This window comes from Nothobranchius furzeri, chromosome 18 (assembly GCF_043380555.1).
Source record: "Nothobranchius furzeri strain GRZ-AD chromosome 18, NfurGRZ-RIMD1, whole genome shotgun sequence".
In the NCBI taxonomy this organism is placed as follows: domain Eukaryota; kingdom Metazoa; phylum Chordata; class Actinopteri; order Cyprinodontiformes; family Nothobranchiidae; genus Nothobranchius; species Nothobranchius furzeri.
The window spans coordinates 23,852,183-23,873,206 of NC_091758.1; the positions used below are offsets into that span (position 1 = coordinate 23,852,183).

The 21,024-nt window shown below is 40.9% G+C and overlaps 1 protein-coding gene across 2 annotated transcripts in view; it reads right to left on the reverse strand.

Moving 5' to 3' along the window:
• The window catches only part of uggt1 (UDP-glucose glycoprotein glucosyltransferase 1), a 34,457-nt gene extending 14,720 nt beyond the window's left edge, over window positions 1-19,737 (reverse strand). For both annotated transcript variants that reach the window (XM_070546846.1, XM_070546845.1), the window contains exons 1-11: window positions 19,581-19,737; window positions 15,179-15,311; window positions 14,827-14,906; window positions 12,957-13,087; window positions 12,756-12,868; window positions 12,513-12,687; window positions 11,429-11,525; window positions 11,270-11,348; window positions 10,932-11,032; window positions 1,080-1,179; window positions 938-998 (exon numbers count right to left, since the gene is read on the reverse strand). In XM_070546846.1, coding sequence (XP_070402947.1) covers window positions 938-998; window positions 1,080-1,179; window positions 10,932-11,032; window positions 11,270-11,348; window positions 11,429-11,525; window positions 12,513-12,687; window positions 12,756-12,868; window positions 12,957-13,087; window positions 14,827-14,906; window positions 15,179-15,311; window positions 19,581-19,713 — 1,203 coding nt within the window. In that variant the 5' untranslated portion in view covers window positions 19,714-19,737. The remainder of the gene's footprint in view (window positions 1-937; window positions 999-1,079; window positions 1,180-10,931; window positions 11,033-11,269; window positions 11,349-11,428; window positions 11,526-12,512; window positions 12,688-12,755; window positions 12,869-12,956; window positions 13,088-14,826; window positions 14,907-15,178; window positions 15,312-19,580) is intronic.
• Between the last annotated feature and the right edge of the window lie 1,287 nt (window positions 19,738-21,024).

The following is a 21,024-nucleotide window of genomic DNA, read 5'->3' on the forward strand; positions in this document are numbered from 1 at the left end:
AACTGAATAAATATAGTAAAAAAACTATTAACTTCAACTTTGGACCAACATCATTTACAAATGATTTTTCCCTCATGCTTGCTAAGTAAAAACTTTACAACATTTTATACTTTTATTAAAACATAACATTTTTATGAAGACCTTTGCGGTCCAGAAATGAAGGATGTTTCTAGGAAAAGTGAACTGATGGAGCGGGTCAGTTATGTCCACAATTCATCATCAACAAACTTCTACATTTGACTGGGAATCTTTTGGCACTTTTAGTTTATTGTGGAGCTAGAGAGCAGTGAATAAATAGAAACATAAATGGACTTTTTAAATAAAAAAAAAAGAAGAGAAAAATACCCTTTTCACCGTTTAAAGCAGGGGTGGGGAACCCTGGTCCATCGAGGGCCGCTATCCAGCATATTTTAGTTTCAACCCTGCATCATCACACCTGATTTCAATCAGCAGGTGATTAACAAGCTTCTGCAGAGCTTGATGAGCTGCTGAACAGGTGAATCAACCACTGAATCAAAAGTGTTGGAGCAAAGACATGCAGGATACCGGCCCTCGAGGACCAGGGTTCCCCATGCCTGGTTTAAAGCAATGGTGTCTAAACCTTTAAAGACCAAGGCTAAAATGGTCAAAAGTCCTAATGGACCTAAAAAACTTTAATTTTTATATTAAAAAAAATGCCTAATATATTTTTGTGTCATTAACATAAGCTTCATATTACAAAACTTCAGAACAAAAAAACTACAGCTCTACATCATCATTTACTGGAAATGCAACAAGGGACCGTGTTAAGTCCTTCTGAGGGCCCCAAATGGCTCGCAGGCCACACTTTAGTCTCGCTTAAAGTTTATATGTCACTAGAATTAATCATAAATAATTAATTAAATCTACATTGGTTTATAAGTTAAGAGAGATTTCTGTTTTTATTCTCCTTGTGTACCTTTTGGTTCTCGCCAATCTCTTTCCGGATCTCAGAGTTGACCACAGTTTTTGTGATGGACCTACGAGGAAAAAGAAAAGACCAAACTGAATTTTAAAACCTAAACTCGTCCACATTTATATTATATAATGTTTCCCCCTACCTGGCTTTAGTAGGGAAGTTCTGGCTCAGGTCTTTCATAACACCGAGGGCATCAACAGTGGGAGCAGCAAGAATGCGAGCTGCTGTCTGGAAACTGAGATCTATAAGATAAAAGATGTGGGTGGAAGGACAGGCAGATGAAGAGGGAGAGATGATGAGTGGACAAAAGAAAAGAGGAAAACAGAAAACACACCAGAGCAGTGTAGGGTGAGCTGTGTGTTTGCATCACTTCTTATCAGTAGAAATGTGGAACTACTTCAAGCTTTCAAAAAGGCGTAGCTGGTTTTAAACATAATTATTTGTGGGTTCTTGTCTTCTCAGTCCCTTTCATAATACTCATAAACCTTAAATTTGAGTAGATTAACTTGGAAGCAGACAATGTGTGTAATCTGAACAAACCTAAAGATAATTAAAACTTCTGAAGCATAAAAAAATGCTAAATATTGCTGCAATAGTGGTTAACTTAGGTTTACATGAAACACTGTTGATCTAGTGTGCAAAGATGTACACGTGTTCAGTTTTGGATTTCCATCTCCTGTTGGTGAAAAAGTACCAGACTAAATAACTCGTTAGTATAATAATAAAACATGCATGTGTAAATGATAAAAATTCTGTTTTTTAAAATGTGATTAAATTAAAGTCTGAGGTTCTGCCACGGCCACATGCTCTTACTAAATCCATTTACAGAGTGCTCATGCGTTTGCAGTGGAAATACCTAAGCTGCTGCAGAGTTGGCGACAATTCTTATGGATAAGTAAAGTCTTTAGAATAGGACTTGTTTTTTTTAATTATTAATTAGAGGCTTTGTAATTAATTAATCTTGATTAATCACATTTAAAATGTTCAAGACAATTTGCGCCCAAGTAATTTTTTAAATAAAAAATAATGTTAGTGAGGCACAAATGACAACCCCACACTTAAATGAGTATATTTCTGTAACCTTCAGGTCTATTTGGTCTCATTATAAAGGTAACCATTATGGGATTTGTTGGTTGTGTTATTATATTATTTTATTATAATGGCAGAGCACTGCTAATATATATATATATATATATATATATATATATATATATATATATATATATATATTTATATATATATTTTTTTAATTTATGTATACACACACACACACACACATACATACACGTATGGCATACAGCTCATGAAAACCCAAAATTCCTATTTCAAAAAATTTGCATATTTCATCTGACCAATAAAAGAAAAGTGTTTTGAATATAAAAAAGTCAACCTTCACATAATTATGTTCACTTATGCACTCAATACTTGGTCGGGAATCCTTTTGCAGACGTGACTGCTTCAATGCCATGCCACATTGACGCAATCAGCCTGTGGCACTGCTGAGGTGTTATGGAGGCCCAGGATGCTTCGATAGCCGCCTTAAGCTCATCCAGAGTGTTGGGTCTTGCGTCTCTCAACTTTCTCTTCACAATATCCCACAGATTCTCTATGAGGTTCAGGTCAGGAGAGTTGGCAGGCCAATTGAGCACAGTAATACCATGGTCAGTAAACGATTTACCAGTGGTTTTGGCACTGTGAGCAGGTGCCAGGTTGTGCTGAAAAATGAAATCTTCATCCCCATAAAGCTTTTCAGCAAATGGAAGCATGAAGTGCTCCAAAATCTCCTGATAGCTAGCTGCATTGACCCTGCCCTTGATAAAACACAGTGGACCAACACCAGTAGCTGACATGGCACCCCAGACCATCACTGACTGTGGGTACTTGACACTGGACTTCAGGCATTTCCCTCTGCCCAGTCTTCCTCCAGACTCTGGCACCTTGATTTCCGAATGACATGCAAAATTTGCTTTCATCCAAAAAAATAGTTTGGACTACTGAGCAAAAGTCCAGTGCTGCTTCTCTGTAGCCCAGGTCAGTCGCTTCTGCCGCTGTTTCTGGTTCAAAAGTGGCTTGACCTGGGGAATGCAGCACATGTAGCCCATTTCCTGCACACGCCTGTACACGGTGGCTCTGGATGTTTCTACTCCAGACTCAGTCCACTGCTTCCGCAGGTCCCCCAAGGTCTGGAATCGGTCCTTCTCCACAATCTTCCTCAGGGTCCGGTCACCTCTTCTCGTTGTGCAGCGTTTTCTGCCAAACCTTTTACTTCCCACTGAGGTGCCTTGATACAGCACTCTGGGAACAGCCTATTAATTCAGAAATTTCTTTCTGTGTCTTACCCTCTTGCTTGAGGGTGTCAATGATGGCCTGGACAGCAGTCAGGTCGGCAGTCTTTCCCATGATTGTGGTTTTGAGTAATGAACCAGGCTGGGAGTTTTTAAAAGCCTCAGGAATCTTTTGCAGGTGTTTAGAGTTAATTAGTTGATTCAGATGATTAGGTTAATAGCTCGTTTAGAGAACCTTTTCATGATGTGCAAATTTTTTGAGATAGGAATATTGGGTTTTCATGAGCTGTATGCCAAAATCTTAGATACATATTAGAAAATATTAGAAACAATAAAAGGCTTGAACTACTTCAGTTGTGTGCAATGAATCTAATATATATGAAAGTCTAATGTTTATCAGTACATTACAGAAAATAATGAACTTTATCACAATATGCAAATTTTTGAGAAGGACCTGTATATAGGTGTAGTGAAGTTCTGCTGAGGGTAACAAGGTGAATGCTGTGTGTGTGCGTGTCACTCCTGCTGTAATAAAGACCATATTCTCTCTTTCTTTTCGTCATAAAGAGCAATTAGTCAGGATTCATTTAACTCATTAACTGCCAGCTGTTTCCTGATAAGAAAAGCCTTTCGCTTTCAGCATTTTTCAGCATTTTCACAGTTTTCTAAAGAGTCACAGAACGTTGCGCTCTATGATGATGTCAATGTAAAAGCTACCAAAACAAAGAGGAGACTCACCTCTTACATCAGGAAGAATCTGCACGTTTCGAGCATTATCCATTCTTTCATAATCCGTTGTCAAATTGTGAGTGGCAGAAGCTTTTCCGGTTCGCGCCTCACTTTTTTTTTTTTACAGCAGCGGCCCAAAACTATCTCCTAACACACAGATTTTCTGCTTCCTGATCACACGATGTGTGACGTACGCAGAAGAAGATCAAGCTTTAGAACTGGGATGTTTGTTCTCACGGTGCGGGGGCTCGTTCCGACGCCCAAACAGTAAACAAATGCAAATGACGACTTTAGTTGTGATTGGCAGTTAATGAGTTAATTGAAGTTGTTGTTGTGTTTGGAGCATGTAAAAAAGATCTATATGGTTTTGTTAAGAGGTGCAGCTTGATGATATGATATATAGGGCATACATTCTAATGCAAAACTTTTCCGGTCCCCAACTGGGGGACGCTCAGGCTCAAAGGAGTGCATTTTTAAAACTTTTTTTTTCTAAATAATTATTTTTAATTAACGTGTTAAATGTGAAATTCAATGCATTTAGGCATGTTGACATGGTCAAGACGATCTGTTCAAGCCATGCTTCAGAATGGGGAAGAAGGGTGATTTAAGTGACTTTGAACATGGCATGGTTGTTGGTGCTAGACAGGCTGGTCTGAGTAGTTCAGAACCTGCCAGTTTTCTGGGATTGTCACAATCATCTCTAGGGTTTGAAGAGAATGCAGAAAAAGGGAAAACATCCAGTGAGCGGCAGTTCTGTTAATAGCATCAATGCTGCTTATTATGCATAAATGCTAACACTTAGTAAAATAACAGTAAATCTAGATGTAAATGGACACATCAATATGCAAAATGACACAAATGAAAAAAGTTAAATCAAAACTAAACTATTAATGCATTTCAGACATGTAAAGAGCAGCCTATAATACAAATCCGGCTTGTGTCAGTTTGCAGTAAACATCGTTAGAGTCTCCGTGTAGGTTTCCAAGAAAAGCAGGAAGGTAGTGAGGATTATTCCAATGCAGCGAGCATCTCTGTAATGGTGTTGTAGCCTGTGATTATTAGCCCCTGGAGGTCGTCCGCTCTTTGTAAACAGGCTGAGCTAATGAGCCCCAGTGGGCCAGAAGATAAAGACGGGCGCCTGCATGTCAGCCTGACAGCCGAGCTCGGCCCCCTCATCCCCTCACATCTTTTATTATCCACAATCAAAGCAGCGCCTTACTCACATCCTGAACTTGCTTGATGATGGAAGACTTTCTATTAAAGTTTATATGCTAACAGTTCCAGCATGTGTGTGGTATGGGAAATGGCTGCATTTCAAAAGGCCCTACATGAGAATGGAAGAAAGGATTTGCAGTTAAGAAGAGATGTCATACTAATTAATAATGCAGCGGCGATGCAGTAGACAATGAGATCATATTGTAAACACATTACAAATTATATTTATTCACAGAGGAGCCAAAAATAATTGTTTTGTTTGAGTCACCGAAGGAATGAAGTCAGTGTTAAAGGAACAGAGGGCACTGACTGTTCTTTTGTTATTGATTCATAAATCACCTGAATCATCTGTAAATCCACCCACTGGAGAGTTTTTAAACGGTCAGGTGAACTACCAGGAGTTAAGAACAGAATTTAACCTGACATGACGTAGAAGACAATTTAAAACATGCAGTTATTTTTGTTGGACTTAGACTGATGTTTCTAAAACCATCTGCGAAGAACAGTCGAAGCAGACAGACTGACAGTGAAGTAATTCATTTGACACTTCTGCTGACAGCCGTTCGGCATCATCATCTCCACATAAACCCGCATCAGGAGCTCAAATTCCGATCCAAACCGACAGCAGGACACTCGGCCCGTTTATCTCCTATGACAGTTCTCCCAAAAACACTCAAATGTGACGACAAAAACTTAAGGATGCCCTGGAATATGTGAAGAAACACATGACAACAGGGGTAGCTTTTGCCAAATATTTTCTGTCTTTGGACTGTTTTTATAAGACGCCTGACGGTCATCTGTCATTTTGACAGATTACGGTTCAGGTGAGGCAGTGGAGGAAGTTAACGAGGCTACACACAATGGCAAATTCTGTGGCATCACACTGATTAATGCAGACGGGAGATATTTTTAGCACCGTGGAGGTCAATAAAACAGATTCTCATCAGAAAACCTCAGCATCATCTCTGACCCGGACTCAAGGTTCTCTGCTATCTGGGAGCTGAGCGCCTTCAAAGGTTACGAAGAGGAGGCTTTATAGCACGTCTGCAGTTAAAAATGGGTCCAAGTCTAGACCTCTGCATGAAAACAACCAAAAGTCCCAGTATGGGAAACATATTTCATTGAGCACAAAGCTCACTAACTAGACTTCTGACTGAAACTGATATATAAAATGAAGGACAGATGATTCATCTAATCACTTTCCAAGTTTCCTTAAAAGTTTCCAACTACTGTCCAACATCAGATGGTTTAGAGTAAAAACCATTGTGTTGAATAGACACAATCCAGAAGTCCAACCCATTTTCTTCAGGCTGCGCCTCCAGTATACAAGAAGGTGCAATGCTTGTTCCCAAAGGTTCAGTTTTACTTTTTTTTTAAATGTTGTAATATCCTGGCATAATTCCTAACGTAACATACATGTGTAATAATTAGCATGCTAGCTAATATAGTGTGGTGTTTATGTGGTAAAAAAAAGGCAGATTATAGATTTCTTGGTTTATTCTTGATCTCAAATCACAGCAGCTCAGTGCCACCAACTATCTGGGAAAACCTCACAAAAAGCAGGTCAAAAGCTCCCATTTCTACCCAAACCTCACCAGACCCTCACCAATAACAAACCAGCCAACAGCTCTACCAGCCAACAGAGGCTGTGTTCAAAGACAACAGGTCCGTCACCCAAACATTTCCCAACAAACACAGAACCAGACTCTGAACAGAACATGTGAAACAACTCCTAGAATGTAATTTGCAAACAGATTTGAACATTCCGTCCGTGATACTAGGAAGCCCAACTCTGACTTTGCTTCCTGTTCAGCTGCTCCAAGACTACATTGCACCATTTGTGCACATGGTCAGTTGGCCACAACAGACCGAGGACACTTTGATAGATGAATCACGAGCCAATTATTACCGATTTATCCCAGTGAATGAGAGGGTAGCCTCCCTCCGCCTACGTGTGGGGGGACGGGTTTTGACAGTGGTCTGTGCTTATGCACCACACTACAGTTAAGACTACCCACCCTTTTTGGAGACCTTGGAGGGGCTGCTGGAAAGCGCTCCTTCCGGTGACTCCCTCGTTCTGCTGGGAGACTTTAACACTCACGTGGGCAACGGCAGTGAGACCTGGAGAGGTGTGGTTGGGAGGAACGGCCCCCCTGATCTGAATTCGAGTGGTGTTTTGTTATTGGACTTCTGTGCCAGTCATGGACTGTCCATAATGAACACCATGATCGGACATAAAGGTGTCCATATGTGCTCTTGGCACCAGGATACCTTAGGCCGCAGCTCGATGATCGACTTTGTTGTTGTTTCATCTGACCTGCGGCCGCATGTCTTGGACACTCAGGTGAAGAGAGGGGCGGAGCTGTCAACTGACCACTACCTGGTGGTGAGTTGGCTCAGATGGTGGGGGAGGATGCCGGTCAGACCAGGCGGGCCCAAACGTATCGCGAGGGTCTGCTGGGAACGTCTGGCAGAGTCTCCTGTCAGAAGGAGCTTCAATTCCCACCTCAGACAGAACTTCCAAAATGTTCCGGGGGAGGCGGGGGACATTCAGTCTGAATGGACCCTGTTACATGCCTCCATTGTTGAGGCAGCTGACCGGAGCTGTGATCAGAGGATCGTCGGTGCCTGTCGTGGTGGCAACCCCCGAACCCGCTGGTGGACACCAGCAGCCTGTGGGACTCCAGAGGCAGCTAACGGGTACCCACAGTCCAAGCGGAATGCGGCTCGGGTGGTCGCCAAGGCAAAAACCCGGGCATGGGAGGAGTTCGGTGAGACCATGGAGCAAGACTTCCGTACGGCTTTGAGGAGATTCTGGTCCACCATCCGGCGCCTCGGGGGGGCGGGGGGGGGCAGTGCGCTACCAACACTATCTATAGTGGGGACGGTGTGCTGCTGACCTCCACTTGGGACATTGTGGATCGGTGGGCAGAATACTTCGAAGACCTCCTCAATCCCACCAACACGTCTTCCAGTGAGGAAGCAGAGTCTGGGGACTTTGGGTTGGCCTCTCGAATCTCTGGTGCTGAGGTCACTGAGGTGGTTAAAAAGCTCCTCTGTGGCAAAACTACAGGGGTGGATGAGATCCGCCCGGAGTTCCTTAAGGCTCTGGATGTTGTGGGGCTGTGTTGGCTGACGCGGCTCTGCAATATTGCGTGGACATCGGGGGCAGTCCCACTGGACTGGCAGACCGGGGTGGTGGTGCCCTTATTTAAAAGGGGGGACTTTAGGGTGTGTTCCAACTACAGGGGGATCACACTCCTGAGCCTTCCTGGTAAGGTCTATTCAGGGGTTCTGGAGAGGAGGGTCCGTCGTATTGTTGAACTTCAGATTCAGGAGGAGCAATGTGGTTTTTGTCCTGGCCCTGGAACACTGGACCAGCTCTATACCCTTAGGGGGATCCTGGAGGGTGCGTGGGAATTTGCCCAACCAGTCTACATGTGTATTGTGGATTTGGAGGAGGCGTTTGACCGCATCCCTCGGGGGGCCCTGTGGGGGGTACTCCAGGAGTATGGGGTACCAGGCCCTCTGATACGGGCTGTTAGGTCCCTGTATGACCGGTGTCAGAGCTTGGTCCGCATTGCTGGCAGTAAGTCGGGCTTGTTCCCAGTGAGAGTTGGACCCCGCCAAGGCTGCCCTCTGTCACCGATTCTGTTCATAACCTTCATGGACAGGATTTCTAGGTGCAGCCAAGGTGTTGAGGGCATCCGTTTTGGTGGCCTGAGGATCAGGTCTCTGCTTTTTGCGGATGATGTGGTCCTGTTGGCTTCATCAGAACGTGATCTTCAGCTTTCGTTGGAGCGGTTCGCAGCCGAGTGTGAAGCAGCTGGGATGAGAATCAGCTTCTCTAAATCTGAGACCATGGTCTTGATTCGGAAAAGGGTAGAATGCCTTCTCCGGGTCAGGGATGAGGTCCTGCCCCAAGTGGAGGAGTTTAAGTATCTCAGGGTCTTGTTCATGAGTGAGGGAAAACTGGAGCGTGAGATCGATAGGCGGATTAGTGCTGCATCTGCAGTGATGCGGGCATTGTACCGGTCTGTTGTGGTGGAGAGAGAGCTGAGTCAGAAGGCGAAGCTCTCGATTTACCGGTCGATCTACGTTCCTACCCTCACCTATGGTCATGAGCTTTGGGTAGTGACCGAAAGAACGAGGTCGCGGATACAAGCGGCCAAAATGAGTTTTCTCTGAAGATTGGCTGGGCTCTCCCTTAGAGATAGGGTGAGAAGCTCGGTCATTCGGGAGGGGCTCGGAGTAGACCCGCTGCTCCTCCACATCGAGAGGAGCCAGTTGAGGTGGCTCGGGCATCTGGTCAGGATGCCTCCTGGACGCCTCCCTGGTGAGGTTTTCCGGGCACGTCCAACCGGGAGGTGACCTACAGGTAGACCCAGGACACGGTGGAGGGACTATGTCTCTCACATGGCCAGAGAACGCCTCGGGATTCCCCCGGAGGAGCTGGCCCAAGTGGCTGGGGAGAGGGAAGTCTGGGCCTCTAGACTTAGGCTACTGCCCCCGTGACCCGACTCCGGATAAGCGGATGAAAATGGATGGATGGATGGATAGAACGTTCACAATGATTGGAAGATATTTTTCCAAGATTGTACGTTTCAGAGGTGATTAAAGTTAATAATTTTTGGACAAAACATTGAATTTATCGGTTGCCATTGGTATGTGAAAAACATCTGATGCCGGTTTCACTCTGGAAGCATCAGTGGCGCAAAACAGCAGCAGAACGGTTTACTCACGAACTTCAAAGCGGTCCTTTTCACACAGGGAAAGTCTTGGCAGCGGCACAGCTTCCTCGCTGGACTAGCGAGATTACAAGATCCCTTGAGACTTCAGGTCACGGTTTGTTTATGCAATTCGCCATTAAACCAAAAAGAAGGAAATCACATTTGCTATTGCTGTTTTATGCCATATATGATGTTGTGCTTCTCCACTGCCAAGATTAAAGCCATGAACACACACCACTGCACTTCTGGAACGATGCTGTGAGTAAATAAGCCGTTGGGTCACACGTAAGCTTCATATACATGAAATTGCATCGTTGAAGTACTTTTCCTGACTAGCCCTATGTTAACCCTTAGAAATTGACGGATCCCAGAAGCGGCATGTGGCAAAAATAGAATCCGATCCCATCTTTAGTGGCGCGGCATGCCGCTTCTGGGACGCGCCTGGAAATTGCCGTGTCGCTGCTGGTTTGAAACACTCCATAGACTATAACGGATTCTATTTGAAGTAGTGACGTTCCGCTGCCGCTCCGCGCCGCCGATGCTTTCAGTGTGCAACTGGGGTAAGTTTGCACCTTTAAGGATAACTGGCAGAATTTGCTGTTTATAATTACAATTTCTTGTATAATTTCATCCTTAACTGCACAATTACCCAATTAAAGTACGTATTTAAAACCAAAATAAACATGATTCGTAATTATGCTATGACGTCATGCCAGACATTTATGGGCAAATGGCTGAGTTGGTGTACTGTAATTAGTGGATCATAAAATTGATTTCCTTGAAAGATGACAGGAATAATACCTGCAGGTGTTCCCTGTAAGATTACACAGTTTATATCTGCTAGCCTGTCAATATGCCTGCTCTGTCACTTGCAGTGTTTGTTTTGGTCGGGTGTACAATTATTTTTAATACCACAAACAAATGCTTCCTCTCCTGGTTTGTTTGTTCTGAATTGACTAATTCAGCAGAAGGAGAAAAAAACAGATAATCTGCAGATGGGCAAAACAAGGGTACATGATTTGGAGGGAGGCCCACCTTGCATTTGCCAGACTTTCAGAGGTGCCATTTCATTGGTGCTTTCTACTAAATGCTTCCTCAGCTCCTTTAACTGCTCCTTCAGTTCTGGATAGAGGGTCCTGGTGAGAAACAGAGGGAGAGAAATGCAGCTGCTAAAAGACTAAACTGCTAATTAAACGAGAGTGGCTGAATTCACGGATTGATTTAGTTATTTTCAGGTTAGTCGAGCAGAGATATGGTCAGTGCTTCCAGGGAATTAAGTGCGGAAACAAAGCAAAAGGCTTGGCTACAGCGAGCGCGGCTGGAACGAAACCAAGCTTTGAAATTTTATCGCGGCCCAACGTTGAGACACTCACTTGAGTTTGCCAAACAGGAATCCCTGGACCTCATCCACTGGATCGTTCTCACCAATCATCGTAGCATTCACCTCCTCTCCTAAAAACCCCACAAACAATTAACTCAATATTCACGTCAGGACTCCTCTGGGATTTCATGAATCCCAACTGGGTGCATACCTTGGACTTGTGTGTCATCCTTTGCTTTGTACTCCTGGTTTTTGATGGCCAGCTCCACTCCGTACCCTGACAGATACACTTTCTTTCCATTTGAACTCTGCGGGGAAAGGAGGAGAAACTGTAAAAAGAAAATTAGGACTTGATGTCTTCACTGACGACAGGGTTTGTGTTGTTCTAAAAGGCTCCATTAACCACCTCGTCCTTTTTTATCTGCTTTACGAGCTGGCCGACTTTAGATTTAAAGTGGAGATAACCAGCTGGTAATTACTGGGCACCAAAGACTTTAGCTGTCCAACGATTGGTCCAAAGCTACAGAGCAAAGAGTGAGAGATGCAGCCGTTTGAGTTGGGCGTGCCTATCAAACAGATGGTGAGAATAGTTTAGCATAATCAGAAGAAGAAATAAATGGACCGGCTGTATTTTGCATGTGAGAAAAAAAAGGAATCTAAATCAAACTTGGCTTAAAAAATGGTGAAACACTTATCATCCCAGGTGTAAATAAGAAGCCTACTTAGACTGCTGGAGTTGATTTCCCGATAAGGATAACCGAGAGAACAAGTGCTCTCAAATCATTATTTTGCCATATGTTCCCAAACACAGACAGCTGGTACGAGCTCTTGTAGCAGTAAAAGGAAATGGACTACATTTATTAATGTTTTTTCTATTTAATGAACCTAAGAGTTTTTTTTTAAACTAGCTTAAATCTAAAACAAAAACTTTTCCCCATTAGGAAGAGATTAAAATCAATATAAAACTTCTATCTGCCCTGATTCAAAAGAGGATCAAAGAGGAACATCGTCTACAAATGAACCTGACCTGCACGTGCCTTTATTGTTTAGCGTACGCTTGTTTAATTTAGATGATTCCTCACGGGGCATTTGTTGCAGCAAATATTGTCAGCTGTGACTTCGGGGAAGTGTAATTGCACTTTGAGTCATTGTTACAACAGCCACAGAAAGCAGCGCCTCCATGTCTGTTTACATCTCGTGTAGCAGGATGTGGTAGACGTGGTGCCGATCGGTGCTCACATGGGCCTCAACCAGGGGAAAAGACAGACTTCAGATTTTAGTACCAAAACACCTACAGACAGGAAGTGACGAAGCACATAAGCTGCAGATCCTTCTGCAACTCTGGATGCCAAAACTTGGTGGAACCTCTGGAAAACCGGTGTTCCAAGCTCGGCGTACAGAATGACCACAGGAGCGTCTGGATTCGATCCCGGGAATCTGTGATCACCTTTGAAGAGGTATGGCTTCAAGCTGGAAGAGCGATGGTAAAGTCACTCAAACGAATTGCAGCGGTTGTTTCTTATTCAGCCATCTTTTACCTTTCTGATGCAGTTTTCAGCATCGCTCCCAAACTCTCTATATCACACGTCTTCTGTCCGTGGACGCTGATAAAAGCCGAGCAGCCAGGAGGAGGCGGCTCTGTGGAGGCTATCTACAAACACGAGCATCATCAGCAACACGATCATCCTTGTATGTAAAACGGAATTTCAAAATAAAACGTCACGTCCTCCTCCTGTTACCTGTTGGAAGGAGTATACAGTTGCAGAGTAGGCTCTCAGTGAGAGGGCAAACTTCAGCATGTTCAGCTGGATGGAGCTGAGCAAGGCGCTAGCTTTTTTCACTATCAGCTCGTAATAGGCCTGATCTGTTCCTGTGAGAGAACAAAAACACAGAAGGTATGAATGAATCAGGCTTCAGTCCTGAGAGAGGGATGGGAACATCTGAGCTCGTTTCTGTCAGTATTTTGATTTCTAAACGTCTGGAGGAACTAAAAAAATAGGGCTGCTCAATTAAAGATGAAAATATTTAACATGGTAATTCAAACTTTACCTAGAGTTCACATTTTAATTTCAAAAATTAGCTTCAAACCACTTCTGGCCATAAAACATCCAGATGGAGTATCAGAATTAGTACCTTTATCAAAAATCTGCCTCATCCAGTCCTATTCATGCCTACTGCCCTCTGGTGGACGTCTACAGGTGGCAATGACACATTTTATTTGTCTATTAGTGCTAGCTAATTACATAATAAACTACAACAGATTATTATAATATTTTACTAATATCAGTCAATAAGTAGCTTAGTTTAAAAAGCTTTCATAAAAATACTGTTTCATATTTTAGGCATTAAGGGTTTAAGGAGACTGCAGGCTCTAGTTTACATCAGCAGGAGGCAGAGTTTAGCTGGTAAGTGCAAATTAGGAACAAAATTGCATGTACCATGCTAGAATCAATGTAAACTGCAATAAAAATGCCAAACACCAGAGCTGATAAAGAAAAGAATTAAAAGGTTTAAAACATGCAACACCAGCTAATTAAAATCAGTTTGGTTCACATGACTAAAACACGGACAGACAGCATTACAAATGATTTTTTTTAATGTTTGGAAATAGAACTGTAACAGACTGTTTGGGGTCATAATAAAAAAAAATCAAGGTGTATTTTTCACACGAGTCATGTGCTATGGTACCACTGTGTTTTGCCCTTGTTCTGCCTTCTCTACTTTTTTAAACACCAACACAAGATGAAACAGCCCACTGTGCAAATACCTAGTTTGGATATCCTACAGACGTGGTCTGGACCAGCGGACTCAATGTAGACATGATCTGCACGTCCATGTGACGTTGACTGTTTGCAGGGAGGAGTCTGACCCTCCGAACGGACCGTAAGTGAGTTTCATTTAGAAGGCATGTCAAAATATGACATAGTCCTAATGATAATTAATTTTTAGTGGAAAAGATTGGAGTCAAAATTTAAATAAAAAATTAAACAGGATTAATTGCATAGCCCTAATAAAAAAGAATAATAAATTGAGAGGTTAAAATACGTTTTTCATTACTAAACATTGTTTTTCTTAATAGTAAAAACAATAAATTTATATTATTATATATTAATAAACAAAATAAGAATCCGCACACTTCTGTCTGCGATGTAGGAGTTTATTGGTTAAGCTTTCGGTCAGAGACCTGATGAAGGTCATCACAATTCCTGATGAAGGTCTCTGACCGAAAGCTTGACCAATAAACTCCTACATAGCAGATTGAAGTGTGCGGATTCTTATTTTGTTTATTCCACTTTTTGAACCAGCACCTTTCCCAGACGAGCGGTGACTCCTTCTACTCCATTCCTCTAAAGGTAAAAGGGTAAAATCATAAATAGCAAATCAAGTAATAAAGACTAAAGCAGTTAAAATCAAGTGACTTCCTGTACTCTGTAACAGTAGCAGTGGTCTGATTCTTAACTCAGAACAGTAAACAGTCCGCAGCTCCACAGTCTCACACAAGTGCTCGGTCAAAACACTGACACTGCATAGCCAAGACACAGCAAACGTTATCAATGCAGCTGCTCACAGACTAAAAGTGAAATCTGGTGTGCAGCAGATTTGAATTACCATCGTGCTCTCCTTCTATGTTTTGACTGGCTTCAACAAAGTCCCAAAACTTCTCCTGGCTATCTTCTGCGAGGAACTCACTGAGAAAGAGAGAAAAAAATGGAGAAAAGTGACATTTTTATCAGCTTATGATGGAAGACACAAACCGATTAGGAGATTTTCAGTCTGTTAGGCCAAGTCTGAAGCTGCAGCAGCAAGCGTCTGTGAGCCAGCAGTTTAAACTCACTTACAACAGCGGACAATCCACTTAAGCTGAGAGATATTGATTTAACTATTATGTGTGTTTCAAAAAGAAAATGACAAACTGAATGCAATATAAGGGCTGCTGCAACTCAGAAGTGCATGGTCGTACCTGGCCTCCAGCAGCAGAGGAGTGTCGGCCCATTTGGTTGTAAGAGTGGTGGTGATGGCCTTTGAATCGGCTGCTCCAGAGACCGCAGCCAGCAGCGAGAGCAGTAGGCTGCATAGACTCCACATCCTCAAGCCTGTACCAGAGGACATAGATGGTAAAGATGACAAATTATTATTAAAGAAACCTGACAGGAACGCAGATGCTAAGAATCATCTTTACTGCCTCAGTTCATGTCAAGAATTTCCTCTAATAACTGAAAAAGAGAAGATGGCCTAATGTGCGATCTAAAACAAGTAGACTGTCTGGCTTTAACCAGGTGGAGTGTGAATGAAGAGAACATGGCCTCTCCAAACCGAACGAGAGACGATGGGGAAACATTCCTAAAGAAAACAAATATTTAGAGTAAATATTTTCTTAAATGGGATAGAGAATAAATTTTCCTAAAGAGAAGCAAACAGCTCTCACCAACTCTTTAAACCAGGGGTCTCAAAAAAGGGGACAACCTATCCAGCATGTTTTAGTTATTTCCCTGCTGCTGAATCACCTGTTCAGCCTGTTGATCACCCATCTGATTAATATCTGTGTGTTTAAGCAGGGAAACAACAGTTTTCAAATCAATTCTGTCCATTTACTATATTTTTTCTGAACAAAGTGACCGTCTAAACCTCACGGTAGAAAGTTTTTGGCATTTTGCAAATGAAAAAAAAAAACATACAATTTCTGAATGATTCCAACAGATTGTTGTAGCAATAAAATTGTGTTAAATAATGCAGATGTCAGGACGTGAGGACATTGTCCTGAAGGTTCTGACATGTCCTGCGTGAGACACGCCCACAACAGCCAGTTTAACAGAAGCTCAAAACACTGAAAACCATTGCTTTAGTGAACGTGACATTCTAATGAAAATAATACGTAAATGTTCAACTGAAAGACAAGATAAGTTATGTGCTGACTTCATGAACTGATTATGTGTCAAATAAATAAATATGCTTCATACTAGGGCTGGAGAATAAATCAATAACAATATTTATTTATTGATAGACGTATGGCGCAACAGAAAATAAAAGGGTCAATAAAAATGTCAATAAAAAGTTTATTTTTTCTATTATAGCCTATCGAATAGCTAATACTAGAGTCAATACCTACCGCCAACCAATCAAAAACACAGATCCAGCCATGCTCCGTCACCAGGCCCTCCTTCTCAAACCCCAACAGAAGTGATAGTGAGGCGAGGTGGAGGAAACTGTCCAGTAAGAAGGTGACAGTAGTTCACCAGCACGGCGATATTGAGGTTTTTACAAACGATCAATTGAAAAATAAGCAGATAATTGATAAAAAATCAAGTCTGGTAACACAACCAACTTGTTATATCATAAAGTACTAACATAAAATGGCCAGGGCTGCACTTAAAATACATGTTAAACTCTTCTTTTAATCATTAATACTTATTGATATTGATTAATATCATTTTTATGTGCTTATTTTTATATCACCCTACTTCATACTCTTTTGTTATGTCACCTCTGACCACCTAAGTGATTATTTTAGAGCAGTCTATAATTGTAAAGGACACTGGAGTGTGGTTGGGGTGGTGGTCTGTGGCAGGTGCTGGAAAACTTCCCTTATTTTCAAATCCAAAACATGACAGGTGTGGAGGAGATGCCCGCTGGTGCTGCGTGTGCCTGTCTGTTAAAATGACTGATACAGTTTAGTAGTGTTACGTTGAAAGTGATGCTTTAATTTACTGAGCCTAGCAAAAAGAACTGGTGTTCTGATGCACACCCAAAAGTGATCCAGACTGGTAACCTCAGGTTAATGATAAACAGTGCACAGGGGTTTCACACCAAGTAGTAGATTTGGTTTCTGTGTAGTGACGTAGGAGAACACTCTTATGAATCTTGAAGGATTAAAATCCCACAACCTGTTCTGTAAAACACCTCAACACAGAACCGGTGATTTAATCATTTTACAGAAACTTTCTGTTCCAGACGTGTTTTTAAACAGAGGATGATACATCATTGAACCTGCCTCAAGAGATCCAGAGGCCACGTCTTCTTAAGCAGCTTACTGGGGATAATATCTTGCATTTAGTCAATTTATGAACAGATAACAGTTTTTTTCAGCTTTCCAATAAATTATATGACTTAGCTTGGATTATCGTGTCATCCCAGAGGGGTTATTGAATGGAACATATGCTATACAAAATGTAGTTTTAAACAATCTGCTTAAATGTTTTTATATCAAAATATAGAAAGTTTGTGTGCATTTATAATTATTTAGTTTTACTTTTGAGTTAGTGTTAGAGGTGGACCGATATTGGTTTTTCTAATGCAGATACCGATGTCGAAATGTAGGAGACATTGTCAGCCAATATGTACTGCCAATTTTTATGGGCTAGATTTCATGGCTGGCATTTAAATGTTTTCCACCTTTGTTTTCAAAGTAAAGTGTCATTAATAACATCGGTTGACGCTGGAGCTGAACGATTAATTGCATATGCAATGAAATTGCGATGTGACAAAAGGAGATTTTCTAATCGCAAAGGCTGAGATTTGACTGGCAGCGAGTGGTTAGCCCAATGCTAATATAAATGGAAAAACCCATAGGGGCGCTAATGCTAATATCGCCGACTACATTCTTACATATTACGAATTAGGAACGTGCCAAATATTTACATTTGGAGTCTAATAAAAAGTAAAAACTGCAGTCAGTCAAAAAAGTACAGACAGATATTTTAGTAAAGTAAGAGATTTTAACTCCACTGAGTTTTGGCTAGCAGCTATGGATGTAAGCTCTGCATAGAAAAAACTATAAACACAAAAGACTCAATAAATGGGACACACTTCTTTCCTGCAAATCAATTTTCACAGTTGATGCTAATACCTATGCTCCTTCAAGGGATGTGCTCCTGGCTGCAAAGCATCACACCTTCACATACAAAACTTTGTCTTTACTTGTGAGTGTTTATGTATATGTGGACAAATAAACTTGTAGATATGATATGCAGATAAATATGTAGATACATAAACTTGTTTACGGTATATTCAGTACAAGTTACATAGTTTTTTTTTCTTTGCTTCGTTAGTTGAAAAATATGAGAAAAGCCCCTTAAGAAAATAATCGTGAATTAAATCGCAATTGCAATATTGAAGAAAAATATGTCGTAATTAATTACTTTCCCAACATCATCACACATGCCCTATCACATGCCCGATCACAACATGCCCTATGGGTTATAAATTGTAAGTCGCTTTGAATAAAAGTGTCTGCTAAATACATAAACATAAACTTTCCAGAATTGTTTAGCCCTAGTTTAAACTGATCATTTTGAACTCTGAATTTAATCAACTGCACAGTTAAAGTCAGACACCTAAATAATGTTAATTTTAAGTATTTATTATGCAGATGTTATTAGTGAAATTAAAAATACAATTAAATTAAAGTCTGCAGCTGCACCGGGCTGCCCGACTTTAAATCGGCTCTAAGGACAAATATCGGCTAATGCCGATGAACAAAGAACATTAAATATTGGCCCGATATACAGTATCAGTGTAACCCTAATTAGTACAACGCATTTCATATCTTTATAATGTTTAATATTATCTCATACATTTATCTCTTTAAAATAACCCTCAAAACATGTGGCGCTATAGATTAAATGTCTACACGACAAAATTGTGGCAACAAAGAAAAACAGCAAGTAATGATTTAATAAAACGAGTTAAGATTAAAAAAATAAACAAACGGAATGATATATTATAGTTTGAGCGTGTATTTATAAACGATCTATATAAACCACACAAAAACAAACCAGAACTAGGGGTCAAAGTGTCCAGAAGATTCCGTTAATCAGTAAACAAATTATGAGTGAATCTACGGTCCGAACGAGCACAGATAAGGAAGCCTGGCTTACTGGAAGAAAGGGAATTAAACTATATTTCACGGCAATGGTCTGCACCTGCAATGACTTCACGAGTAAACAAAGAGGTGCCCTGAACTCTGTCCAATAAGAAACTTCAGCGTGGCTCCTTCGTCCAATAAGCAGCAGACCGTTTTGACATCCTGACGGTTCTCCGAGGTGTCTCTTTCGCGCTACATGCTAATTAAGACTAGTAAGCTAGCCAGTAGTTGAGGTTTTAGACGCCTTTGCTGTTATAAAGACATTTATAACCATATTCCGGGTAGAAAACTCATAACGAGTTCAGCTGTCACCAGTTTTAGTGCCGCAGGCGAACGCTAACTCCCCTTCGATAGCAAAAGATTACCTTTTATCAACCATTTCTGTACACCCAAACACCAATTTTGATATATTTTCTATAGAAAATAAAATAAAACATTGAGGAAATTTTTCTTAAAGGGTATTCGTTTACATGATAAAGGGATTATTGATTTAGTTTCTCACCGAAGCCGGCTTTGTAGCTTCCCGTATCCATAATTCGCTGGAGTCGGTGGAGGGGTCCTGACAAGCGGATTAGGTGACTGCAGTTTTGCCTGTTCAAAAAAAAAATAATTAAACTACATTTAGGTAGGAACATTGTATAGCATGATGTCTTTATTGCTCCGTTCAAGCCATAGTCAACTAAATGTTAACGTATGAGCTGAAAATGATCGTTATCACGTTTACATAAATTAGCCTACGCAAGGGCAGTTTATTGGCACCAATTAAAAATTCTGAATTTCACAGAAAAACATAATAGAAGCAAACAGATGTTTTTAGTGATCATTTCACTGTGGACTACTATGTTCTCTTCAAAAGATGTAAAATTTGACTTCAAAATATTTTAAATAGGCCATTTTGCGATATTGATATTTCATATTTATATTCATTAATATAGAAATATATTTTTTATAGTAGTAAAAAATGAGGGTTATACTTGCTTGTGTGTGTGTGTGTGTGTGTGTGTGTGTGTGTGCGTGCGTGCGAGAGAAATTAATTTAAAGAAATGCCACTTTAAAGGGATACTATGCAACTTTTTTATATTTTCTTGAGCCAGTATTTGCTAAAAGTACCCTTTACAGGGTTAGTGAAATGTTACTCAGACCCCTACTAACCTCTGTGGCCTGAATACCGCATTTACAACTGCAGAGTGCCGGTCTGGCACCTATACTTATAAAAAAAATAGTGCTTACACATCTGGCACTGCAGTCTGCTTCTTGCTCGTTTCCTGCACGCTTTAGATTGTGAACACAGCTGATTTCATCATCATCATCATTTATTTATTTCCAACATGCCAATAACATCACAGTTAACAACAGGATATAATCAATAATAAACCTCACAAGATAAATCAATAATAAATCAAGTTGGCATTGTTGTAGGCATGTTCGAAAGGGAGTGGGTGGAAGCCAAGCTTATTTAAGCCCACCCCTATTTTTCACTAATAGTTTAACATTCAATATGTAGAAAAAACTCAAATTCAACAACCTTATGACCAAAGAAAATCATAATCATAACAATAATAATAATGGTAGTCTAGACAGTTTAACAATTCTTGCCAATATCATTAATTATATATTACACCTTTACTCACATCATTGCCCATTCTCATTTGTAATGTATTTTAACCAAACTGTTCTTCTGTAGTGTGCTTTAAAAATCTGAATATTTTGACAATGTTTGTGATCAGTTTTTAAGTTATTCCATATTTTTATCCCACACACAGACACACAAAAGCTTTTACGTGTTGTTCGCACCAGTGGTAATTTAAATATTTTATCTCTCCTTAGGCTATGTGACAGCTCTTTAATTATAAACAGCTTTTTGTGAATTATTTGGTAGAAGTTTATTAAATGCTTTGAAAATAATTTGAACTGTTTGATATATAATTATATCCTGTAATTTTAGT